Below are 27,636 nucleotides of genomic sequence, written 5' to 3'. Positions count from 1 at the left end.
CCTTTGGAGGTTTCTCTTCTTCTCCTTCCTTCTTTAGAGATCCTTTACCCTTCTTACGTTCAAAGAGATAGGGACGGTCTCCTCCCGAGGCCACTTTGACCGTTAATAGAAGAAACAGTCAAGTGAACCCTGGGGAGCCCGCTCCTTCAAACAGGGGAAAAGCCTGATTGGCAGAAAAAACCCTGTGTAGCTGCAGATGACGATGGCCGGTTAGATTTGAAGGTCCAGAGGCAGGTAAGGACTTTCTACTATGATCTTGGTTGTAAATCCAAAGGATAGCGGGGCTTTTCTGGAGGAAGGAGCCCGGGAAGGAGAGGTAAGGAAGAGTCGCTGTAGAGGACCTCCGCAATACACACGGAAGCGGGCAAGGAAGAGCAAGCATGGGAAAAGTACTCCCGGAGAAACAGGTAAGATCAGAGAGAACGAGAAGTCAGAACGAGAGAGAGCACAAGAGAGAATGAGTGAGAGAGAGTGAGAGAGCGCGAGTGAGTCTGAGTGAGAGAGAGAGGACGAATGAGTTTGAGTGCGAGAGGGTGAGAGAGCGAGAGAACGGAAATGTAGTGAAAGTTTCCCCGAGCGGGTGGGAGCCGACAAGTCGGAACCCCGCCGCCGGGGAAGGCAGGTCTGCGGCAGCTCGAAGCAGATAGTTGAAGCAGAACTAGACAAAGCCAGAAAAAACACGTAAACAAAGTGATATGCAAGGAAGGCACAGGAAGAGAACCGCAAACAGGCGAGAAGGAAAGGGCAGCAGCGAAAATATATAGCAGCAAGGGGAAATGCTGAAACGGGAGGAAATCAAGGAAGGCACTGGTACGGATCAAAACGAAAGTCAGCGAAAGCGAGTTGCAACGCGACTCGCGGGGGCGTGGCTTCCCTATATGCCCGTAGCAAAAAAGGGCTAGACCGCTAACAGACAAGCCGTAGAGTCCTAATAGCGCCTCCATCTTGCCCATAGCTTCCATGGCCGCATCGGTGTGACACCGGCGGGTAACCCCACTGTGGCCCCTGGCCAACGGGGAGGCGGAGCGCATGATGCGCACCCTCAACAAAGTGTTCAGGATTGCCCATGGAAAGGGCGAGTGCTTGCAGAGGGCCCTGTACGTCTTCCTGCGGGGATATCGGACCACACCTCACTCCTCAACGGGGGTGGCCCCGGCGGAGGCTCTCTTCCAGAGATGCCCGAGAGACGTCATACCGGAGGTGGGGGACAGGGACCCTGCCGTCATTGACAATGAACAGGTCGAAGAGGACAGACGAATCAGGACGCAGATGGAAAACATCCGGAGGGGCCTGAGACCCCCGCACATCGCGCCGGGAGATGAGGTTTTGGTGAGAAATCGCCACCCACAAGGAAAGTTGTCCCTCACGTATGAACCCGCTCCTCTAGATGTCGTGGCGGTCAAGGGCTCTATGGTGACAGCCTCTGACGGGACGTCGTCTGTAACAAGGAATGCTTCATTCTTCAGGAGGATCGGCGACCCGAGAGTGGACAGCCCGGACAACCGAGAGGGTGAGGGTGCCTTGGATGAAGGTGGGGGTGAAAGCCCCGCCGTGGACTCTCCAGCTCGAGGCAGACCAGGTCAAGAGACACCGGCCAGGGACGTTGGCAGGAGGTACCCCCTGAGAACAGGGCGTGGGAAACCTGCCCGTCTCACAGACTATGTGACGGACTAAGCTGGGGAGGCTGACCGGGGGTAATGGTCAGGCCGTGACAGGTACCCGCGGGGGATCCAGGGTGGCTGTGAATAAATGGGGGGTTTTGGAGTTGACAGAGTTGTGTGCTTTATAAATGTGTGATAGTTAGTCCCTCCTGTTTCCAATTTGTTGTTATGGAAAAGGAGGAGTGTGGCGTTGGCCCTTTAAGGGCACGCACGCGACGGGGTGACGTTCACTCTGTCGCGTGCACAGTTAAATAAACGGGGCGTTCCCCGTGACGACACAGTCACCGGGGAGCCCACACTTGCAACACCGCTGTCTCCGTGTCTCTGTGTCACGGGGGGTGGGGGGCTCACGGACGGCGGCATCCGGAGACCGCCAACAACCACCATGTTTAAAACTATTAACAGAAGGCTTTGCAACCTTTCAGCCAAAACATTGTTTTTAAAGCTATGGCTTGCAAAGAAACACTAACCGTATAAAAGAAAAAAGAATACTCCAGTACCCAAGCCTCTACTCGCATTGTTAGGATTACACACGTTACTGGATCTCAAGGGAGTACCGTACCTCATTGACACGGAAGCCAAAAAACAATGTCACTGAAGGTTTACGTTGCTGCCCCTTCCGGGGGTCTTAAATGGGAGGGAGCCAATACGGTGGATCTAAACCTCCGATTATCTGCCACCAATCATTGCAGAGTTTGTTCTAGGTGCTGTTTTTTTTTTCTCCATTCTAGTCTATTTGTTTGACGGTTGACACTTGACGGTTAGATGTTTTCTAAATCTGATTCTGACGAACTGGAGTCCATTGAATGTGGCTAAGGCTGTTCCCGGTTTTTTTGTGGGGTTGGAAAATCTAGCCTGCGTCGAACGTCGCGGTGCTGTCGGTGCTCTTCCTCTCTGCGCTTTCCGTCCTTAGTGCTGTTTATTCCGCACCTTTGTCCCCCGCCCCTAAAGTCCTTTGCGCCGTAGTAACCTCCCTCCGTCTGGCAGCCTCACTGTTTCCACACACGGGCCTGACCTCCATACCCCTTTTGGAAAGGATTCATTTGCATTAAGAAAACAGCTGTCGCCAATGACAGGAGGGTTTGTAGTCGGAGAGGGCGGTCGCCGGATCCGACCCCGGGTTAAGGGGGTTGGTGTTAATGTGGGGCGGGGTCTGCAAGGGCGGGGCTTTGAGAGGTGCGAGCCGAAACAGTGTGTGTCCGTCTGCCACAGAGCAGGGCTCCGCCCCTTCTATTCTGTATGTGACGTGGGAAGGGGGGTTGGAGAGGTAGAGGGAGCAGCAGGCAGTGACGGGGGAGCGGGGCGGAGCGTGGCATCCGTGTCCATGGAATGCGGAGCCTAGGGGGGAGGCCGAGCCGCAGGATTGGGAGCAGCAAGCGGAGCCATGAACTACCTGGTGAGGAACTATACGGTTATAAGGGACATACCAAAATGTCCCCTCGTAGTCATCTCCTGAGGAGGCTGTCGATTTAGTAATGACTGAGGTTTGGTGGGGTGCAGCCCGAGGCCTCCCTTTCCGCACTTTTATTTGGGGGCGGGGGCAATCAATAGGTCCGTCACCATATTACGTAGGAGTGCGCGGTCTCGGGGCTGCACGGGGGTACGATAGTGGTACGGGCAGCGATGTGTCCCTGTCATCTTGTTGGTGGGGACTGTCCGATCCCGGCGACTCTTCCCCGATTTCTTAGAGGAGGGGGGTGGCTTAAACCCAGGGTCACCATTTCATACTGTGGGCATACATGCCATTCTGCCCGGGCCTCTGAATACTCCTCTGTGGGTTTGAGGGTGTTACATACTGTGTGCTTCCAGGCTAGACTGCTCCCAGGCTAGGGGCCCAGCCCCCAGGTCCTTACAGCACCCCGATGATGGGATGAGCATAGCCTGGGATTTCTTTACTGCACCGGGCGGGGGCAAGAAGTAGTAGCGAGTGCCAGGCAGGGTCTACAGACTGCTCGCTGCACCGCGGGGTCCCTCAGGCGCCCCCTCCTCCCATTGTTTGGGTGCTGGAATGCAGAGCTGTGTGCACTTTGCTTGCAAGTAAAGTGGGTTTATATAATAGCGCCCTTCTGCTATTTGTTGCAGGCTTGGTTGTATTTGGATCTTTAAGTAAAAAGAGGGAGAGGTTGTTAGTGGGATAGATGCCACGAGAGGCAGGTGTGAAAACGGTGATGCTGAGTCCTGGATCCTGTGTGCAGGGATGATTCTGTTGGGTTGGAAGAGACCCAGTGGGGATCTGGTAACAGGAAGTGTGATTCCCCAGATCTGAGAGCCAAAACGTGCCTTGTGTGAAGTTAGATACTGTTGTGTGGGAGTAAGATCGGACTGAAGGGGAGTGCTTAGTCATAGCTTGATAACGTTCATGTGGTATTGGCTAATCGTATGTGGGTGGTTGGTAGTGGGAGGGGAGAACAACTTTGAGTGCTGCCGCCCCACCCTGAGTGAGAGGGTATGAGACTGCTGGCGAATAATGGCTTTGTCAGAAGTTCATTGTGATAGTCGCTCAGGTGTGCGCAGTCCGACACAAGTGAGCCCATTTTTGGATAGGCTTGTCAGCGGGATGCATAGGGTTTCTAAGGCGAGCAGCTAGTACGTCTGTAGTTGGATTGGGTTCTGATGCTGGTCTTTCAAAGGACTTAGTTAAGCTAGGTTTTTAGCTGTTTCCTGAAAGTTAGGTGGTCTTCTGCACAGAGGTGCTTGGTAGGGAATTACACAGTTTGGTTGCAAGAAGAGACAAAAACGACCCTGCATATCATTTCTGGATTCATTTTGGTACCCTGACTGGTGTGTCGTTTCTAGATCTGAGTGTTGTTGGCGAGAAGCTAGAATTTCCATGCCCTTTATTCTGGGACCCTGTCATGGTAGGCCTATGAGCGATGCATGCATCTTTGAAGTGGATCCTCTTTTTGATTGGGATTTGATTGTGAGCCAGTGCAGTATGAGCATTCTGGTGTGATGTGTTCCTTTCTGTGTTGGATGGGTTGAGCTTAAGTTTGTTAGAGGCCCTCCAAGTGTCTCTGTGTGCAAGGTACGTGTTGAGGTCAGGCGTGTTTGGTGTTGGTGAATTTGTAAATATTTTTGTGTTGTCTGCATAGTTGAAGCATGTGTGGCCCTTGTTGCTGATGAGATCCAGGAGGGCGTGTATGTTTTATGTTGATGAGAAGAGGTGATAGGCTGAAACCTTTGGGTACTCTACATATCCGGTTGTGGAAATGTGAACTAAAAGTGCCTATCCACGTCATTTTTATTCTCTAGATCAGTGTGTAAGGTCTGCTGACTGGCCTCTTACCTGGAAAGAGGCCAGTCGCTCTGCAACTCGGTAGAATGTCTACAAAAATACTTGTACCCTGTTTGGGTGTATGTGAGTTATGTTCTACCATAATATATTTTGGTAGAGTTGGTGCTGATTTGCCTTGCACCCCAATTATTGTGGGAGGGGTGAAATTCCAGCATTCCTTTTTAGGGGTTGTTAAGTGAGTGGGACTGCACTGATTTTGTTGTTCGTGGTACATGGAGGGACTTGATCTGCTGCACTCTGTGAGATTTTGTTACTACTCTAATGTGGGGCAGGTGGGATTGAGGTGGTGTGGGAGTGAAGGTGCTACTGTGCTGCTCCAACTGCACTGGGTTGAAAGGGATGGAGATGGTAGCTTCGCCCCCTTCCGAGTAGGTCCTGTTTATACTCTGTGGGCCTGCGTTGGGCAGCCACTGAACTTTATGCATTTGCAAGTGCCAACACTCTTGTTGTCAATGTCGAAAAAACAAAACTGGTGTGTTATGGCAAAGGCTGTAGTACAGCTCCCCTGATAATTGGACGAAGTAACATTGATCATTGGAGGAAGTAACACTGAAAGTGTATCTTCAGAAAGGTACCTTGGTGTCGAATATGGAGATAATAAATACATGGAACTAAAGACCTGTAGAAGACATAGTTATTGTCCAGACAGTGCTAATTAAAACACTCACAGCCAACACAAATGGATTTAGTTATGCAGGAATAAACATGCTATACAAACTTATGCCTGCCATTGCCTATGGCCTTGATGCATTGAACATGAGCTGTCTCGGGTGGTTAAAAACTACACGGGCACTTCTGGAGATGTGTCCTAGGTCTGGCAAGGAATTAATACTTCTAGAGTCTGGCCTAATTGAAAAATAGGGGTATATTGTACCTTAAGGCCCGGAAAAAGTCTAATAGTGGACTGTTGAATGAAATGGGCAATGCGATGATGAAACAGGGAAAGGGAACTGGTCTGCATGCGTGGGCTAGCCTTGCTGTAGAGCAGTGGTCTTCAAACTTTTTGACCCCGAAACCCCCCTAAGAAATATTTCTCCGGCCCAGGCACCCCCTATAAACATGGACTCCAAAATTGTACTCGGTTGCGAACAGTTATCGCGCGCTGGAGTAGAATGGTGCCCCTAACGAAGGAGTGAATGCCAAACACCACGTTGTTTTAAATTCATTGCTTGGGGAAACTTTTCAGCAGATGTCATGCCCCCCCCAACATTTTCAGAAAAGGTACTCCACTGCTTGCCTCCTCTTCTCCATGCCCCCTAATGTGGCGGTCGCAGAGGGAGAGGGGCGCAGGGAGGACCGCTGCTGTATTAATAACGCAGCTCCCCCATGGCAGATTGCTGGACTACAGCAATTTGCCATGGGGGAGCTGCGTTATTAATACATCACCGGCAGAGCAGTTTTGATCCCCCCGCTCGCCTCCTCTCCTCCATGCCCCCTAATGTGGGGGGTTGCAGAGGGAGAGGGGCGCAGGGGGGACCGGTGCAGCATTAATAACGCGGCTCCCCCATGGCAGATTGCTGGGCTCCAGCAATCTGCCATGGGGGAGCCGCGTTGTAAAAAACACCGGCAGGGCAGTTTCAGTCCCCTGCTCGCCTCTTCTCCTCCATGGGGCAGAGCAGTTTTGGTCTCCCGCTCACCTCTCCTCCATGCCCCCTAATGTGGGGGATGCAGGGGGAGAGGAGCGAAGGGGGGACCGGTACTGTATTAATAACGCGGCTCCCCCGTGCCAGATTGCCACGGGGGAGCCGCATTGTAAATAAAGGGGTCACTTACCTCTCACCGGTGGCGGCAGCAGGAGCAAGAAACACAGGACACCACAACGCAGCCTGGATGCGCGATCCAAATGCAGGAAAGCCAGCGTCCAGGCTGCGTTTATTTCCTGTTTCATGGCCACGCCCCCAGCACATCGCACTGGCTGAGCATGTGCATGGGAGCCAGTGGCTCCCCATTGCACATGCTCAGTTCAGTGCAGCAGAGGAAAAAAAAAAAGAAAAGCGTTACTCTTCTTCTGCGCCAGGCATCACGCGCCCCCCCAGGCATTGTGGCGCGCCCCCCAGATTGAAGACCTCTGCTAGAGTTATTTGAAAGAATAGAATGGACGGACACCAGATTGGTCACAGGACTATTTTGTATTAAGAGATGAAGTTGAAAGACTAGATAGGATTAACAACTACACCCACATGGAATCTCTGTAAAGATATCCAGTACACAGCACGATGCAATACCATTTTTAAAAATCTCAATCTTACAAAGAGATGCCCGGCTGTGCGCGTATGCAGATTTGACTTGTTATTAAGGATTGCTCATTTAGCTACCCTTACCACACGGGGACCTGTCGAGCATATCCCTCGAGCACTGCAGACCTGTAGAATATGTCAAGATCTTTTGGCACAAGAAAGTGCACAGCATCTACTTACAGGGTATGGTAAGTTGTGGGAAGTTTGCGTGCGACTGCTGGGATCATTAGTGCACAATCCCATGACAATTAGTGCTGACTCTTTTTGGAAGTACTGTATGGACTCTGGTAACATATTAGACTAATGTTCGCCCTAGATACAGCCTATGGAAGGTTGCAATTGAAATTATAGAGCAATTGTAAGGATAAATGAAATGGTAACAGGTGATGAATGTAAATGGATTTTAGAATTCTGAAATTTGTTTTAAGGAATTGTGTAAATGAGTGATTTCAGTCTTATTGTTGTAATGAATTGTCGTGATGTGAAATAGTTCTTTGACCTAATACCACATTATAATAAATAAAAACTATACTCTAATGTGCTTTCCTGCACATGACCGTGAAGTGCATATGTGGTCTAGGACCTGCGCTGCCCCTTCCTCCACTGACGTGTCTGTCACCCTTATCCTTTGATGCATGTCTGTTGTTATGCTGCTTATCTATTCACGTATATATGATGAGACTCCCTCAGCCCTTGGTGTGTACCCATTGGCCTGCATCTATTGACGTGAGTTTATTGGGAGTACTGATTTATTTATTGGATATCCATCTCATTCAACATTTCATGACCCCCCCCCACCCTCCATAGCGTCAGTTTTGTGTTGGTTACACGCTCTTTATTTCCAATCCAATCACTTTATTTTGGCAAATTGCCATAAAGAATAAAAACATGTATAAATATTCATACAAACATTAAGAATAATACAAATCACAAACACAATATAAAATTCTGCAGATACTAAATTACAAACTCTGTATGTACATGCCAATACAACAAGGTTAAAAATACATCTGTTGTCAATGCGAGAATGAATAAGTCGAGACAACTACATAAGTTTACTAAAATCTTTTGCATCGCAGGCCTGTTAACTTAATTTGCACTCAATCACACTCTTTGTCTGCCCTGTTTGTTGCTATGAGGTAGACCGGTGCTGGGGACCCATCAACTAGCGATGAGAGATAACACGAATGCCCTCCTGGCGTAAGCTTGTCTCAAAAAAGATAACAACGAACAGCTCACAAACAGATTTTCTGCCCAGAGAAGATATAACGAGTCCGGTCGACATTGTGCAAATTGTCTCTATAAACTTGAGCCAATGTTCTTGCTCTGATGTCCTTAAAGACTGGACAAAACAGCACAAAATGCAAAGTATCCTCCACTGCCTGGTAACCAAACGGACACGCTTTGCCCTCCCTGCCCCCTGACCATCGGGACAATGTGGATCTTATTAGGAGGCAGTTAAATCGTGCTAGGTTTAGGAGGTTTCTATCACCAGGATTTATTGTCCGTAATAGATAGCTTTGTATTGCGCCTATTGAGATAATTGCCAGATTTCTGTTGGTGCCCTTGTGTTCTCTCTCAGCCCTAGAAAAAGAAAATGCTTAAAGCTTGTGCTGGGTCGCAACAGCTTTGGTGATTAGCGTAGGGCTCGTCAGGTGGTGTTGAGCATTCAGTTTTACCAACCACTTCCTTTTTGTAAAAGCCATGGAACTTTCTTAAATCTGCCTCTTGCTATCACATTTTTAATCAGTGTGTTACCCCAGCTTTCGTATTTGCCCATAGTCTGAGCCAGTGCAGGATTGGCTCCAACTCCATTTCATCACCCAAGAACAGCATCCTTAGCTCAGTATGGGTGCCATAGTTTGGAGCCGATTGGGTGGTGCCAAGGATGAGTTTTAGGAAATGGTTCTCAGAGACTTGGATGTTTTGTGTTTTCCCATAGCCCCAAATCGATGCTCCATATTTTGCAACTGCTTTGCTTAAATACATCGTCTTCATAAAATCAAGTGGCTTAGAACTGGACATTGACATAAATCTCTTAATCCCCCTAACCCCCCAGAGATTGATTGAACCTGACCCCTTGCTTCAGAATTTGAGACGCAGGTTTCAAGTTTGGGGTGAGACGTATCCCCAAGTAGTCAAAAAACATGACTCTCTGGATTATTGCACCCTATGTGCAGATTGATACACTTTTTGGGCTCTTCCTGCTCAAATGGCAAGACATGACTGCCGACTTGGCAGCATTAATCTTCAGATCCAATGGTGTCATGAAGTCTGTGTATGCCGTGACAAGGTCCTGCAGAGCTCTTGGTGTACGAGCAATCAGGACCGTGTCATCAGCGTATGCCAAGACTGGGTATGGCTTCCCATTAATTTTCGCCACATCAGTGGTGGCTTGCATCAAGGCCTCCCTTAACCCATTGATGTACAGAGAGAACAAGACAGGACCTGTTACTCATCTCTGTCGTACTCCCGCCTGGAACCTGAAAGTAAGCAGTGCAATGGCCAGAGGATATACTTCTCACAAAGGCCTGGGTACTTTTATGCAAACCAATCAACAAGTCTGTTATCCCCACCGGGAAACCTTGTGACCCAAGCACAGCCCACAGTTTTTTCCTATTAACCTTATCAAAGGCTGTGCTATTAACCTTATCAAAGACTGTGCTTAGGTCCATGAATGCAAGATATCTAGGTTCGCACCTCCGATAGTGAGGTGGCCAAAATCAAATAAAGATTTAGGGCCTCATTATGAGGTCGGCGGTAACCTGCCAGTTCGGGTTGCCGCCGACCCCAAAACACCAAATCCGCTGCATGACTTCCCGGTGCCACTGGGACATTACAAGTCCCGGTGGAGCGGGAAGTCAGGCGGCAGATTCAGTAACTCCCCATTCATGTGGAGTCCCATGGGAGTGGGGAGAAGGACGGTCCTTCTGTGACAACTCTGCATACCGGGGCTGATGCGCCCGGCAGGGTCAGTCCTGTCAGGCGCTATGGCCCCTGCAGGCAGACTCGTAGTGTGGCGGTCCGGAAACATGGGTGCCGGTAACCTTACTGGCACCCTTGTTTCTGGAACACCACACTCGTAATGAGATCCTTAGAATGTGCTCACTTGTCCCTAGTCCTGGACGAAAACTCAATTGTATCTCATCGAGAGACCTGCTGTTGTTAATCCAAGATTCGATTTCCCCAGCAGCGCTCTTCCAAAGATCTTTATTGTATGTAATAAACAAGTTAGTAGATTGTTATGTGAAGGTGGTGGGTATTGGGACATCCCCTTTTAAGTGGAAACAAATGAAATAGCATTTTTCATAGGGTAGTATAACTAACGATTTGCTTAAATCAAGTGTCCTAAATACAAATGGTACTGGGTACCCCGGGCAGAGTGCCAGTTGGAGTGACGGTAATCGGGCAGAGCACATAATGTGGATGAGATGGAGGCGGGTGCTGTGGGGGCACAGCAGGTGAAAGTGGAAAAGTCACTGCACAAAGTCTACTAGCAAGTGGTGAAGGGGCATGGAAATGGGGGTCTGAAATGGAAAAACGGGCATTGCTGTGCTGTTGTCTGACACAGAAGGAAAAGCACCTCAGCCAGTTTCGAATCTGGAAAGATAGAGTAGACCGCTTATACGGTGTTAACAGCCTCCAGGCTTCAGTTGCTACACCTGGAACCCACTTGCACATGGTAGTATCTAGGTTAGTTTAGTTCAGCAGGACCTTTAATAGGGCATATATCAAGACATTATGCTAGAGGAAGATGAGCATTCGACTCTTTGCAACCGCCCCAGCCTAGTCTGGAAGGCCTTCCTCCTCATAGGAGCACACGGATAACCGTCCCTCTCCTACTCTCTCAATTCCTTCTCTCCTATGGTCCCCTTAACCGTGAGGTGCATGTCCCCTTTCCATAGCAATGCTTTCTTTGCTTCTTGTTTCATGCTGGTATTTCCGTGTATGGCATTGCTGCATGGTTCTACACTGAAGCAGCTAGGAAGTGGTGGAGAAATAAAGTGCCCTCGACCTCTTTAGCTGTCCTGAAAAGTAAGTACAAGCAGCTGATGACTACAGAGGGCCCCTACCATGTACATATTCACATAGCTAACAATTGCTGTCTGTGCCCTGGTGGCTTCTCTTTCCAACTCTAGTCTTAATCAGGACATTTTTATGGCAGTATGTCACTATCCATCTCTTGGAATTAGTACCTTTTTATTTGTTCCCGTACTCTGAGCCCACTGGACCCTCAAATTATTCCCTATGACATGGGTCTGCAACTTTTGGCTCCCCAGATGTTTTGAACTACAGCTCCCATCAGCCCTAGCCTCTATAGTCCGTGGTGAGGGATCAATGGAGTCCTAGTTCAAAACACTTGGAGAGCTGCAGGATGTAGAGCCCTGCTCTATGGGGAAAAAGGGATCGCTTGGGCATGTGTACTCTAAATAATGTTAATTCGGTCATTCCTTCCTCACTCAATATTTGTGTGTGCTTAGCATAGTATAATATACTTTTATTATAGACTGTGGCCTGGTTAGTCTTATAATTATTGTTATGCTCCCAGAATACATAGAGATAGCTTCAGGTCGATTTTACAGTAATTTACCCGAGTGAGGTGTGCCTTCATGGTATATGAGGTTTAACAAGATTAAAGATAATATCATTGAGGTTTTTAACACATCATTGAGCATCTCCTGAATACATAAAGGGGCCATTTTCCCAGGATAATGATCCGTCCCAACATGAAATGTGGAAGGGTCGTTATCTCAAGCGATAATGAACCTTCTATAAGGCTATTGGTATTAATAACAATAACGGTTTGGAAGTTCTGGTGCTGTAATCAAATGTTAGTTAAACAGTGAGGACAGTACACAAAACGTGTTAGTTAATTTAATGTGGTTTTATTTTGTAACATTTAAAAAACAAAGTTGCCTTTTTATAATGTAAGCATTTTAGTTTTTAACTTTGTTGGAACTGGAACAGTTTTAGAACGAGGTTGCAGTAGATGCAATGTTTAAGTAAACAATTTTTCTTTACAGTTTTTTTTAAAGCATTTAAAAAACATATTTGAGATTTCACTTTGGTGTTTTAAATTTTTTTGCAGTGGCTTTCTGAAACCAATCTTGTAGGGACATTGCATTGCTCTTGCTTGAATGCAGAGTAATACTTTCTGTTTACCTGTATGCTTCTGGGGTCAGAACGTCTGAAATGCAGTCAATACTGCTAGTTATTGACCGTATTCTGATTGACTGAGAAAAAGTCAATAATGGCTTGCATGTTTCGATAGGATTTATGAGGAAACTGTATTGTTTTCTAATGTTGCTATTTTAATAAACACCACCTGCAGAATCCGGCCCAATGACCAGCGCTGCATAGATTCAATTTTGTGGCATCTTGTCAAACTGGTTTGTATTGCTACTTTTGATAATCTTCAGGTTCCGATTGCTCAGACATTAAGTTTGGTTAAGGAATACAATTTGAAAATCATGGATTGAAACGTTTAAAATAGATTTTGCCAATTGTGAACAGTCGCTGCCGGTGTTTTGAGTGCACAATTGAATAAGAGTATTTTTTTGTGTTTCACATACATGCCAAATCTGACCCCTCTCTTCCCAATGCTTCATGGATTCCCCTTGCGACCCATCATTATGGAGGTCACGGTTGGAGGAACGCTTGGCCCAGTCTACTGCAGAGGTGCACAACTTATTTAGCTGGAGGGCTGAATGTACCTCACAAGTTATGTGCCTCACAAGTCCCATACAGCGGTGGGCCGAACTGTCCATGTCAATGAGTAGGCTCTATAGTGTTGATTCGCGAATTTGAGTTGGAAAAGAAAATGTGTATATATCTGTACTTGTATTACTTTTCTACTGCAACACCTGATACATAATGGTATTACCACTTTGGTTTATTTGTAAATGGGACTGAAATCATGTTTTTAAAAGGAAGTAAAACTGCAGGTATCATGATGCAAAGACAAAAAGTTGACCACATGGGTTTCACACACCTGTCATTTCAGATTCAGTGACTGTCTGACTTTAAGCCCAGCAACACTTCATCATTAAGCTCATGTGACTTGGAGGGCCCATAAATAATGTCCTGGAGGGCCGCATTCGGCCTATGGGGCCCCATGTTGTGCACCACTGGTCCAGTGTGTTGGACACTTTTTTACTGATGTCCCAAGGATTGCGGCTCATGTAACAACAATGTTGAGCTTAATTGGCCTTTTTGTGATTATCAAAAAGGCTCTAAGTGTACAAAACTGTCTCTTCAAAATCTCTGTAAGAGTAGTCATTACATTTTTGCTTTGTTTACCTTCGTTTTTTAAAAAATCTGGAGTGATTAGCAAATTCCATTCGGGGATACGTGTAAAAAGAGATTATTTGTAATTTACTACAATTTTAAACCCCAGTGAATAATTCACTTCTGACTTTCAGAACCTAGCAACACTTGGACAGTTTTGATGGGAACTCGGTATTACTTGCATGCAGTTAATTCCAATTTATGCTTCGGCCTGTAAGGATGTGGAAGTCCGAGATCAACCCACTGGTGGCATGGTTTTGGCTCTAGGCTTTTATTTAACACTAAAAGAGGGTTGGGGAAATGCCTTTCTTTCACTGACACTAAGAGGGGTTTCCCTGCCTCAAAATAATAGTCTTAAGGAGTCTGTCAGGATGTCCAAATATTGGATGTCCACTATCGTGTCCAAAAACCTAATTCTAGCCTTCACACTAAGAACTAAAACTAAAGTGAAAAGATTGTTTTCTTTAAATTCTGCAACTCAAAGTTCCTTGTTAACTCTCAACACAAAGTTCCAAATGGTGCACAAACAAACTTCCAATTGACTTTTGATGGATTGATAAAACAGACTTTCCAGTTGATTTCCAACCTTCCCTCAAAAAAGGTTGTCGATTTCACATATAAAAAAGTAAAGTTCGAAAGTGGTGTAAAAAACAACTTTAAATTGTCCAGTCTTTCTCTTCTTTTCTTTTGTTTCCCAGTTGACGAAAGGTCAGAGGGAATGTTTCCTTTCCCCAGATTTCTTTTTTTCTTGTCTCGCAGCCAATCTGGTTTGCTTCTCTCCCAGGTATTGTTCCTTTCTTCTCCTTTGTCAGGTTGCCAAGAAAGTCTCCATCTTTCGGATTACTAAGAACCTCTGAGGGAACACTTTCCTCCTATGTTCACAGTCAACCTATGTACTTCTCTTCCTGGCACTGTGATTATAAAGATGAGCAACTGTCCTATGGGTGCGAGTTCCAGGCTCGCCTGAATAATGTTCACACTCGTAGTCAAGGGTGATATCTCCTCCCCTTGCTTTCTTCTTCTTGCACAGTTAACCCGGTGCACTCTTCATCCGGGTACAGTGACTATGAAGATGAGTGATTGATGTCTCAATGCAAGTCTTGAGCTCCCCTGCTTCCGGCAAATCTTTTTAAGTAGACTTGGTTTACTCGCGTGCCAAGTACTAATATGTGAGTCTTCCTTCAAATACAGCCAATCTGGTTTATTCTTTCCCCAGGGAGTATGACAATGAAGACGATTAGTTGACTTATGGACGAGAGTCCCAGCTCGCCTACTTTAGGCAAATCTTCTCTCCGGGAAACCTGGGTCACTCGCCTGCTAAGTATTACTATATGGGACTTTATGTGGTAAAGTCTCTGCATGGGGGTCCCAGACCCTGTTCTCTGGGTATTCGTTGCTCCTCTCCCTCTGCCACCCCCTCTTCATGTCCCTGGAGCCTTTCCGCCCACTCATGTATTTTGTTTCTGCTTCATGAGGGCTACCGCTTTGATGGTTGCTCTGCGTGGTGCTCGGTGGTTCTTCGCTAGTGCTCCGCCAGACCAATCTCCCCCCTGGGGGTGTTCGACAGGGCTGCCTTTCCTTCTCCTTACTCGGGACCAGCTCCAGACCTTGGACTCTCGCGTTCTGGACTTCTCACGTCTGCGGCTTGGGTTTCTCCTGCGAGGACTGACGTTTTGATACGTTGTCCTATAATCCCCCCCCGCGCCCATCAAAGTCATCATCCACATCTCGTGGTCACATCAGCCCCCAAGGTGCAATAACATACTGTCAAATCCTGCCGTTAATCTGCATAGTTCTCCGGCTTTACAGCGCTGATGACTATAAAGTTCCGAATGGAGGCACGACGGGTTAACCACATGTTACACAGCAATACAACTTGAGCGCAACCCGTCCCAACACCGTTCTCCTATGATCCCTGCCTTCCACCATAGCATTAATCTCCCAATATCATGGTTGGTACTTAAACTATGGCCTGAGGACATATGCAGCAGCGCAGTAGCTAACCAAATACACCCATGACAGCATGGTAGTCGAGCAGACTGCCAACAGCCTCCCTCAGCATGTGCACACCAGGTCCCCCTACTAGGCCCCTCACCTGGATATCCTCCAAGCCTCTCTTTTGTCACGCCCCAACCCCTCGACCAGGCCCATGTCACATGTAATGAAGCTCTTTGATGCAGGATGCCTATCTGACGGGGGAAACAGTGCCTGCATCCCAGGCATCCACATCTATTCTCCCTTCTCTCAACACGCTATGCACCGCGCTGTGCCAAGCAGACTCTGCCAAAGCCCATTTCTCTAGATCCGCCCTCCAAGCCTCAACCCTGGGACCCCCAGCTGACTTCCAAGCCATTGCGATACTCTGTTTGGCCAGTACACAGATTAGATCGTTCATGCGAGTGAGGTATGCTGTATGCTTCCTCCCCTTGGGCTATAAACCCAACAGAAAGGCCACTGCAGGCCAAGCTTGCACCACTATTCCCCCCAGCCACACTATTCGTTACTGCCTGCTAAAATCTGCTATTGACCGGGCATGACCAAAATGTGAATGAAATCTGCAGCCTCATGCCTGCATCTCGGGAAGTTCAACACCCCCACCTCCCCAAATACGGAAATCCTGTGAGGGGTCACATGGGCTCTGTGCATAACTTATAGCTGGACCAGCTTGAATCTGGGGTTCCTGTAAACCCTCTTGATGTATCCCAATGCACATGCACAAGCCCATTCTGCATCTGTGAGGGACCTGCCAAAATCTGCCTCCCATTTTGAAGGTACTCCTAAGGTCGGCTCACTGTGCCGATTTTCAGAAATAATTAGTGCAATCTAGAGACCACGTCGTACATGGATTCCAGTGTTTTATCCCCCTCCATGCCCGTCAGGAAATCCAGCCACCTGACTGAACGTTTCCTCAATAGGCTCTGATACAGCAAAAATTGATCCACGTGCATGCCTGTGCAATGTCGCAAACTGGCGAAGTCCATCAATTTCCCATCTACCAGAAAATCGCCCAACGCAATTAGCCCCTGGCCCTCCCATTACCTCCTGGTGCTAAGCTCCAGCCCTTTCCCAATACACGGCACAAGCAGGATGTTGGGGAAATGGGGGACCCGAATGCCCAGTATGTTCCACGCCACAGGATGATTCTACACAGCTGGAGGACCCGTGGCTTGGCCGAAATACCAGTATCCATGACCCATAGGATCTCTTTCAGAAAATACAGCTGCAGTGACGGCTGGAGGAGCATTAAATCCAGTGTACCTTCATTCGCCAGCCAACCCACCACAAATTGCAGCAGGCTTGCCAGGTAATATAGCTCAAAACCACAATTTTGAGCAGAGCTGCTCTGCCCTTCACTGACGGAAATAATCTAAAAATAACTTTGACTTAAGGATGCCGTCCCATACTCTCAGTGTGTTATGCACATTAGAAGCTGCCATATCATACCTAACATTGGCCCCCAGATACCTAGTCTCCAAGTGCCATTCCAAACCCAAGTCCGACAGCTGTGCGCTGCTCCGTCCCATGAGTTCCGCCAACGGAAACAGGCAGGACTTACCATGGCTCACGCGAATTCCCGAGAGCCCAGCAAACTGATCTATGGCATCCAGAAGGTGTGGCAGATTTCCTGAGTGGACATAGAATAGCATATCATCTGCATACATTGAAATCAAATGTGTAACCCCATCTATCGGGATGCCAGCATCTGCATCCGCATAATCCAACCGCAAGAATATTGTCAGTGGCTCCAATGCCAGGACAGACAGCATTGTGTACAGTGGGCCCCCCTGCTTAGTGCCTTTGCGAAGCTCCCAGTCCCCAGCAATCTGCCTCCCGGTCCTCACTCTAGCACGGGGTTGTGTATAAAGTAATCTAACCCACCTCCGGAACCCAGCTCCAACAAGTGCCTGCGCGTCTTGTGTAACCGATCCCACCTCACGTAGCCAAAAGCCCAGACTGGATCTACCTAGGCCGCAAAGCAGCTCCCCCCCCATCTAAAAGCCTGGACCCGTCTATCACTTGGTGCAATCTTCGCAGATTCCACGCAGTGCTCCTGCCTGGTATAAATACTGTCTGGTCAGTATGTATCAGGACGCCAATCAGTCTTTAGCCTGTAGGCCAGGAGGGCAGTGAGGATCCTATAGTCCTGATGGAGAGTGGCCTGTATGAGCCACAATCCAAGGGGGACTTGCCAGGCAGAGTACGGGTTCAATTATAGACTTGCTCAGACTGCAGGGAAGTCGACCATCCGCATACGCTTCCTCGAACATCACAAGAAGTTTAGGCCCCACTGTCGACGCATAGGTTTTATAAAATTCCCCCGGCAAGCAATCTGGGCCGGGATCTTTCCCAATGGTAGGGTAATTATTACAGACACTATTTCTTCTACAGTAAGCAGACGTCTATCTGGCCCGCCCATGCCCCGTCCAATCTAGGCAGCTCTATCTGCGCCAGCGCATCCTCAGTGTCACTCCCCATTCCCGTTGACCCGTCTGTATACAGGTTCTCAATAGAACCGGGAGAATACCTAATTGATCTCACATCGTGTTGTTACTACCATGCCGTTCTCATCTCGTATAGCGCAAATAATTTCCCTTGGCGTCTCCCTGTGGCATAGCCATGCCAACAATCTGCTAGGCCTGTCCCCATCTGCGTGCAGCCTCTGACTGTATTTAGCTAAATCAAATCTGCCGAGGCATTCCCATTCTCTAATACGCTTCTGTCGCTGGGCAAGTAGGTGCCCCATGTCACCCTCTGCCTCCCCCTCTGTGCCCTGCTTCTTCAATCGCTGCCTCCGTGCCAGAGAGAGCATCCAATATCTCCTTCCACAGCCCCCCGATCTTGCCAATTGCTGCCCCCCTCATCACTGTTTTAAAAGGCATCCCACAGAGTGCTACTCTTTGCCACACTGCCCGTGTTTATGTCGAAGTACTCCTCTATCCTGTCCTCCAGGAATTCGCTGAACACCCCATCACGTAAAGCCTCGGCTCTAAAATGCCAAGTCGGGATTGACGGTCTAGGAGATACCCTTGGCCAGGTCACAACCAGCATGGCGTGATCAGAGAGCATCGTAGCCTTGTATTCTGTATCTGTAAACTCTCCAATAGCCTCTTGCCCAAGAAACACATAATCTGTGCGAGTGTGTACTCCGGATGGCAGATGATTAATGTGATTAACCTCTATACCCCCCAACCCCATGGTGCCTTCTGCAAATATCTACAAGTTCCTCAACAAGGAACTTGGAGATATTTGCAGATATTTATCATCCAGCCTGTCCAGCACCGTGTCAAGTGTACAATTAAAAAATACCCCCAACCCCAGATCCACATTGCTCCCCTGAACTTGGCCATCCGAGGACAAAAGGAGTTAAAAAACACTGTGGCAATGTTATTAGGGGTGTAAGTGTTGATAATACACACCTTCCTGTTTTCAATTAACCCGTACACCAAGGCCATCCTACCCTCATTGCCGCACTTGTATTCTGAAAGCTGAAAGGGGACTGTGGGCGCTACCCATGTCGGGACACCTCTGGCATACGATGAAAAAAGGAGAGCCCCACTTCCTAGCAATCACCTTTTGCCTGTCCGCAGTCAGGTGCATTTCCGCAGTGAGGTGCGTTTCCTGTAACAAAGCAGAGTGTACCCCCCATTCTCCTCAAATAGGCGCTCGCACAAAGTCTCTTCACATAACTATTGAGGCCCCTAACATTCCAGGGGTTTGATCTTTAGATCGCTAGCCATACTTCCCCCTCCACCCTCCATCTTCAGGGTCCCGTTTGTCCCCACAGTCCCACCCTTACTCGGGTCCAACACCCAACTTCCCCTATGCCCTCCAGCGTACTCACCAATGCCGTATGGCATTGCCACTGCACAATCAATGCGCACTGTGGTGTGAATTTTTGGGAAATTATGCTCCCTGGATAACCACTGCCGCTGTGCTATGCCCCTCAATGCCACCCGAAAACCCTGCCACCCATTACCAGCTAGGGCAACTGCGCCCTGAAAAAGGTGATAAAACAAGAGCTGCTGCCATTGTGCTCTGTTGCCCTATACATTTCAAAAAACCTAATCACATTGAGCGCAACCGTTCACCCAGAACCGTGGTAAAATAGAAAAAGCCGAGGATAAACCAACCGAAAAAATCCCAGTCCAAAAACCAAAGACCCAGTGGTTAGACACTCACTTTGGCCCCACTTCCTCTCCCTCCTCCCTCACCAAGGGCTGCACAGAGCAGCGTCATGCCATGAAACAGACATTAGAAATCAAGTCTTTTGGGGTGTCCCAGTAACCAACGCAGGCCTCCACCTGCATATGCAATGGTTTGGCGTGCCCTGCGCAGTTGAAACACGCCCTTTATAACACAAAACATTGTCCTAGGCTACTATCATGGGTGCAATGTAGCCTCAGCCCTCATCGGCGTCACAGGGCATATTCCTCCTCTCTGGAAGCTGATCTATGCCCATGGCATACATCCAGGAATGGGCAGCGGCAGTATCCTCAAAGAAGTGGGACCGGCCATTGTGCAACACCTTGAGTTTTGCCAGGTAAATGAGCATGTAACGTGTATTTGCTCTGCCTAGCCGCTCTTTTGTGGGACCAAACATAGCTCTACGCTTCTGAACCAGTATGGTATAGTCAGGGTATTTTGCCAATTTTGCTGACGCCTGCACAATGCTCGTGCTCTGGAAACAGCCAGAATTCGTTCTCTGTCCTTGAAGTTCATGATCTTTGCTATCTGGGGCGTCGGAAGGGGTGGGGGGACAACAGGGGGTGGCCTCCAAGTTAGCGACCTATGCACTCTCTCCACCGTGAATCCCTGTGGCAGCGTCCCAGGACCCACTTCCTGCAGGAGTAAATTTTGTATGTAGGTAGTCGGATCATTCCCTTCCTCTCCTTCAGGCAGCCAGAGGATTCTGATGTTATTCCTTCAGGCCTGACCCCCAGAGTCCTCCAACTGTCGCTCCAGGACACCCACCCTGTTCATCAACTCCGACACCTGCGCCTGAGCAACTGCCATGTTGGACGTATTCTCTCGCACCTGTGTCTCCATCATCCAAACCCGATCCAACAGTGACCGCACCACTTGCCTCAGCAATCCCACGTCCACTATTACCGCATTCACTTTTTTTTTCCAAGCACGTTTTCAGGTATGCGATGGCCTCAAGAATATTGTTTTCCTCTTGCTGACCTGTCGACAGCGTGCCATTCTCTACTGCCACAGGCATATGCTCCATGCCTATTCCATCTTTAGGGGCATAAGCATCCGTCAATGTAGTTTGCATGCCCTTGCTCTGGTGGTGCTTGTCTGACATTTGTGCGCAGGGCAAGGGTCAGGCCACCAGAGAACCAGGCACAGCCCAACAGCAACTGTAGTTATGTTAGTGTCTTCCATGTGTAGAGGGTCAGGCGGAATTGAGCTGTCATAGGCTACAGCAAGATCACCCTCCATCCCCGCTGTATCTAGGGGTAGCAGCAGCACCACTGCACCAGGACAGGTGGCATCAGAGGGGGAACGTGCACCCCACATCTCCGTAATTCAAGGTTAAGGGCACAACCCTCACTTAGCAGTGTGCTGTCTAGGAGCCCCCAGTGGTGACCCAGGGCCAACCCAGCCATTCAGCCAGAGGAATTTCCTCATAGTCTCATGCTGCACCAGTGTTCGCCTCCCACCCCACAGGGGGTGTCCGGACCACCCAGCGCTCTCCTCCAAGGGGTGTAGGTCACTGGGCTCTTCCCCTTGGTATCTAGAGGGCCCCTTCCCTCCTCCAGGCACCCCCGCCTTTGCACTACCGATCATAGACACCCCCAGGTCTGCCTCTCCCTAGCAAGTGTGGGACACACCCCCTTACAGGAAGCAGCTAGCTCGAATATCAGCCCGCCTACGTTGTCCACTCCAGGGGCACCCACCTGCTCCCAGGCCCCTGTTGGTGTCTGGGCCCAAAAAAGAAAGTCTCAGAGGCGGCCACTACTCTCTTAAGTTGCCCCGCCAGCAAAGGAAGAGGGGGGGCCCTCACTCCCAATGGCTCCTGGCAGTCTCTATGCGCCATCTGGTCCGGCGGGTTTCCGCTCTGTTGGGCCAGCTTCCGATGTGCACGCTATGCGTTACGCTCCTCACCAGCCGCAGGGATGCAGACCGATGGCTCCTTGTACTCGGTACACATGGGCGCACCGCCTCCGCCTGCTGACCGGCTTCCTTGGTGTCTCCGCTGTTAGAGTAGCGCTGATGCGCTCCACTGGACAGTCGAGTCCTGCCACCTCCTCTGCTCAGATGCCGCGTCCCCCAAGCCAGCCGCTGCTGCCTCCACTTTCGCCGACAGTTCCCGGCACTCTACAACGCCACAGGGAGCAGTCTGCAACAGAGCGGCATCCCCCATCTTGTTCGTAGGATTGCGGCATCTCAGCATGCTGCACCACCAGACTGCAGCTTGTTCTTACATCAGTGACACCTCCACACTGGTCCAAGCACCCTCTGACCTCCTCCAATGCAGCCTGAATCGTGCAATTTTAGGGCATGTAAATTAAAGGATCTGGCGAGAGCTCACTGGAAGTGCAGTCTCACTGCATGGCTGCTGGCCATGCACCAGTTGTTTTTGTTTTCCGTTATAATCTTTTTTTTCTTCTCCTTTTTTCCCTGCTTTAATTGGCTCCATCTTTTTTTTGTTCATCTTTTGCACTTTCCATTGTTTTTGCTGACCTTTTCCAAACCACTGGACTCATTACAAGTCCAGTGTTAACTGTGCCGGTAAAACCGATACGTTGCCGCCGGACTTGCAAATTTTACCGGCGCCTGGCTTGCTGGAAACACTGGGGGATTCCAACCCTGGCGGGTCAAGCACTGGTAATTGTAAATCCCCATTCCCATTTCAGTCCCATAGGACTCAATGGGAATGAGGACCACAGAAGCTTCTGTGAAGCTCTGTGGCAGGGTGCCGTGCCGCCCGCCAGGTCTTACTCTAGCGGACGGGGCGGCACCCGCCCGCAGAGTCGTACTGTGCCGGTCCGGTAGGCTTACCGGCACTGTTGTTACCGGACCGGTATAGTTGGAATGAGACCCAATGTGTACTTGATAAAGCCTAAAAGGATTTCGTAAAAAAAAAGTCAACGTGTGTGGGTCAGATTGATTTCATCATTGTGACTGAAGACGTGTCTGTTCTCTTGTTTGCAGCCTCATATTTTTGAAGCTTTTTTTCTCGCGGATTCGAGAGTCCAACCTGTAATAAATACGGTCACCATATCACATGATGTTTTTTGGAATAGCTATTTCCGCTTCACCAACAGAACATTTTTGTATGATGCTGAGCTTTTTGCATGGATTTGATTTTTAAGCTTTGCAGGATTCGGGTTTTCCGTAATGTAGGTATTTTGTATCCTGGAATAGGAGGAGAGACGGAAAGACGGGGGCATGTGAAAGAGAAATAAATCGGAGTTATAATGGGAAAAAAAACCGGGTGTGACAGTGATTTAGGACGTGGGACACGCAGAGAGATGGGTTTGGACAGAGAATAGGACAGCAGTTTTCGCACCACCCCTTTTTTTCCTCTGCAGAAATGCCTGCTTGCTCCTCATTGTATAATTAGCCCAAACAAACAAACAGATTAGTTATTTCTAAAAATTCAGGGGCACCACCATGTGTTGCTCTTATTTTCAATCTTGCCTTTATTAACAAAGTTCTGTTCAGTCCTCGTCGGGGAGTGGCGGGACAACCGGAAAGTGAAAACTCGCCCTATCCATAGTCATGGACTCTTACTGCAACAGGATGAGTTTTTGGCTAAAAGGCACATGCTGAACCAAATAAAAAGGCATGTGTTGTCTGCTATTCAAATGAATTGTTTAGAATTTTATTTTTGATTCTATGTCTAGCAGAAGCAGTTAAAAAAAACAAAGGGGAAAACCAAACTTGCAAAAAGGTTGTCTAAAAAAGATGGAAAAAAGTCGTCCTCTTATCTGGTGTTGGATGATACTTCGTACGTGTACCATTGCGGAGGACTCACTGCTGTAAGAATTACTTGCAGTTTATGTGATTTGTTTCAGTTAGTAGAGTAAGGACCCCACTTAACCACCAGAGATTCCTACAGATCGTTGGGTCACTGTCTACTGTTCGAGCTGTTCGTGATGTCTCTCTATCAGTTTCTTAGAGAGAGATAGAGAAAGACAACCCTCAGCTGTAACATTTTTTGTATCTCACTAGACTGGGTTGTTTATCATGGAATTCTGTCGTTTTTAAGCAGAACCCATTTATCCACATATGACAAGTGTCTTATTGTTTACCGTCATGGGTGGGTCATCAAAAAGCTCGGAAGTCTCCCCCCCTAGTAGTTGCTTTTATCGACTGCAAGAACACTGAGGGCCGATTCATAACGTGGCACAGTGAACGTGCTAAAGAGCACAATACACTGCGCCAAATGAGGACGCCCAGGCTCCACCAGTATTCTCAAGTGGGCCTGGGCGTCCTCGTAGTGCACGACAGTACGCCTTCAGGATTGCGCCTGTTTTAGTTATAATGGGCGCAATCCTGAAATCTCAGCTGCATTTTTGTAAAATAACGACTTATTTGTTATTTTACAAAAATGCTGCCGAGAACACAGTTGTATATGAACACTTTCCTATACACCAAAGTAAGCAGCTTCAACGTTGCAGGCTACAACGCTTACGCTGCTTGCTTTGGTGTATATGAAACTGTTCATATACACCACACGGGTGTATATGAACACTCTCATATACACCAAACAGGGCTTCTTGTGGAACTCCTCCAGTATAACGGCACCAAAATGTTACTGTATATGTGCGCGATTTTAGAGCACATATAAAACTGGAGAAGTGCCACAAGAATACCCTTCTAAAAAGCCAGGTAACGAATGTGGCGGTTGCTAGGTTGGTTTCCAACCCATCCTAGCAACCACCACATGTATTCTGAATGTGGTGCATTCCTACCGACTTTGGAAGAACGCGCCACCTTCAGAATAGGTCTTAAGTACCGAAAAGGTCGTTAACCCTTTTAACAGCCTTTTCAGTACTTAAGGCCAGGTTGAGAATTGGGCCCTGAGTGTCGGTTAAGGCTTAGTTCAACAGTTCACTACGTTTCCCGAAACCGTATTAGCACAGGCTAGCAAACGATGGACAGCATATCGGCATTATTTCCTTGACCTTGTCCAGTCTTTCTTGTCCCAGTCCAATATCGGTCACCCTGTGGAGCAGGTGCATTTGTGATGCTTGTCGGGCCCGTAGGTGGAGGATGATGTCATAATGCATTAGGTTGCATGTGTGCACATAGCGACAGCCTGGCAATGTCGTCCCGTGCAGGGGAAGGTGTTGATACGGTGCAGATAAATCATACTGTACGCTGTAGATTCTTGTTGCTGTTTCTGAGAGTATTTATTATGCATTATGCCAGCAACTCCTGAGAGGAGTCAGTCCAGATCCTCTGACCGACACAGGAAGCAGATGCACAGGCATTGCTGTCTGCCTGTCCCTGTGGCTGACATCCCATGGGATACAATGAAGGCCATTGTGGAAGCCACTGTGGAGATAGCCCTGGCTAAACGTTTTCCCTAGTCTCTGGGGACAGAGGGCTTCCCCCTCAAGAGACAAATGTCTGAGGAGGAGTTGGAGGCAACCCCTGAGGAACAGGAGGAGGATGTCCTATAATATGGCAGCAAGTATATACCTAGAGATATGATGGCTGAGATTATGGAATAAGTTTGCCAAGATCTGGATTTTCAGTAGGGGACTTCTGTGGATGCTGAAATTAAGCAGCTGAAGATTCGCCCCAAAATGGGTCTTCCTTGAGGCCTTAAAAAAAGGAAGATGAAGCCAGATAAGACCGGGTTTCCTATGTTCCGCATGAAGTTCTACCCTCTGAAGAATTTTGAGACTGACTATCCAGCCACCATAGCAATTGACTCACTCCTGCCTATGTTCTCAGGGCTGCCTGTGGTGGCCTCAGAGGATGCATCCCCAGGAAACCCAGTGGACAGCAAAGTGAAAACTGCTCTTAAGTGTCAATATGCTTCCACGAATTTTGCAACAAGACCCTCTACCTATGCCACGTATGGTGCACACCGCCTAGTGAATGACTTTTCTGATGTTTGGCAAGCAGTGGAAGATGGTACTGATTGTTCTGAAAAACATGCTGTTATGAAAAGGCATGGCCAGTTTTTGCCTGTAATTCCTTACGATCGTCCTCATTGTCATCAACAGCCACTATGGGGCCAAGACGTCAGTTCTGGTTCCGGTTCCTGAAGGTGGATGCTGCTCAAACAGCATCTATGTTAAGGCTTCCATTTTTGGGGAAAGAATTGTTCGTGTCTGAGCTGAGGAAATGTTGAAACGGGCCCAAGATGATGATGAAAGTCAACTATCTTTTCCAGTTTGTCCTCGACAATAGTCAAGACTCCCTCCAGATTATGTAACACTTCTGTCTGTGCCAAGCCCTCAGAGGTGTATAGGTAGGGGAAAAGGACCTGACAATCCGCAGGCCTTAAGAACCCACAATCCGAGCCACAACCTCCTTCCTGACGATAGGAAACCAGGTCCAAAGTGGGGCCAGATTACAGGGTTTCTTTTTTTTTCTTCTTTTTTTTGCCAGTGCAGTCCCTCCATTTATTATCTATTGGTTCTGGGCATCATATGGTGGGGTTGCAAGACCGACTTTTGCAAGAAACCACAGGCACTAATACTACGGTGTACTCCAATACCACACCAGCCACTCAAGGGTTTGACCCTTATCGGGCGGGTGAAAAACCTTTTGAGAGAGGGTCCTCGCCAAGAGATGAACAAAAATCGAGTACTATCAATTTTATTCCTAGTACCGAAACCATCAGGTGAATTCTGGCATATAGTGGATTTGAAAGACCTCAACTGGTAAGTCCATCCCACCACCTTTCGAATCGAATCAGTATTGTCCATTCGCAATATTCTGTGTTGAGGGGAGTTTATGGCTGCCTCTGATTTGAGAGACTCCTATTTTCACATCCCTATTTCTGCCAGACACCAGCAGTTTCTCATGTTTTGGGTAGGCAAAGACCATTTTTAGTTTGGGGCCCTTCCTTTTGGATTGACAGCGTGGTCAACCGTTTTTACGAAGGTGCTCGCTCCTCTTGTGCGACTCCTGTATGAAAAGGGGATCACGGTCCATCCCTACCTGAAACATTGCCTGATTCTCTCTCTTTCAGCGTTCCAGGTGGCGGCAGAGGTAGGGATTGGTTGTGCTCTCCTGCAAGGCAATGGGTGGGTAATAGGCTACAAGAAGTCAAGGCTCACCCCAACCCAGCACTTAGTTTATCTGGGTAATCTTCAACACCAAACAGAACAGGGTGTCCCTTCCTCCTCATCAAACTCAGATCATCAGGGGTCAAGTGTCTGCTCTTAAGTCTGCTCCCAGACCGATGGCTTGTCAATGGTTACAGGTCTGACGGTAATTTGCAGCTCATGTGCCAAAGTACTATGGGCCTGACTTCACCTCAAGCCGTTGGTGTGCCATCTTCTGCATCTTTGGAATCCCCAGGAGGGTTATTATGAAGCCTGGAACCTGATGCGGGAAGGGGCAGCCCGGTCTCTGCAATGGTGGTTGAAGGAGGAAACTGTGTCCGAATGATGTCATCTTTCCCCAGATCCAACAACAAAGGATGGCAGACAGGGTTGAGGGGCTGCTCTAGCAAAAGGGACACTGCAAGGGCATTGGACTGCAGCAGAGACCTCCAACTCTTGCACCTTGAAGGAGTTGGCAGTGATAGAACATGCTCTTCAGGTGTTTGCTTTTCCTTCTCGTCTTCTCTAGGAAAGAGTGCATGTTTGCGCAAACGTGGTGAAATTCTTTTTACACCAATCCCCAGGGTGGGATTCTGATGGAGCCAGGTCTGCCACAGACTTACACAATCTGATCATGGGCAGAGAGCTCCCTGACGCCCTCTTACATCTTGAGGGTGGACAATTTGTAAGCAGATTCTCTGAACAGGACATCCCCTTTTTACAGGCATTCATTCTGAAGCCCCAGGAGTTTCTCCACATTTTCGGTTGCTTACGGCTCCTGTGCATAGGCATGAGGGCCTCGGCGAGCAACAGATTTTGGGCCCGTCTCAAGGATCCTTTGGTTTGGGGGTGGGTTTCTCTGTCAGGTCAATGGCTGAAGTGGTTATACCATTGCAATACCTAATCGCTCA

The 27,636-nt window shown here is 48.4% G+C and overlaps 1 protein-coding gene across 2 annotated transcripts in view; it reads left to right on the top strand.

Moving 5' to 3' along the window:
* Nucleotides 1-2,955: 2,955 nt before the first annotated feature.
* Nucleotides 2,956-27,636, top strand: part of BCAR1 (BCAR1 scaffold protein, Cas family member) — a 329,630-nt gene continuing 304,949 nt past the window's right edge. For both annotated transcript variants that reach the window (XM_069604505.1, XM_069604502.1), the window contains exon 1: nucleotides 2,956-3,057. In XM_069604505.1, the coding sequence (XP_069460606.1) occupies nucleotides 3,046-3,057 (12 nt within the window). In that variant the 5' untranslated portion in view covers nucleotides 2,956-3,045. The remainder of the gene's footprint in view (nucleotides 3,058-27,636) is intronic.

The sequence above is a fragment of the Ambystoma mexicanum genome, chromosome 1p, assembly GCF_040938575.1.
Source record: "Ambystoma mexicanum isolate Mex_15411 chromosome 1p, UKY_AmexF1_1, whole genome shotgun sequence".
NCBI lineage: Eukaryota > Metazoa > Chordata > Amphibia > Caudata > Ambystomatidae > Ambystoma > Ambystoma mexicanum.
The sequence above is the reverse complement of the archived record's forward strand: the minus strand, read 5'-3'. Positions and strand labels throughout refer to the sequence as shown.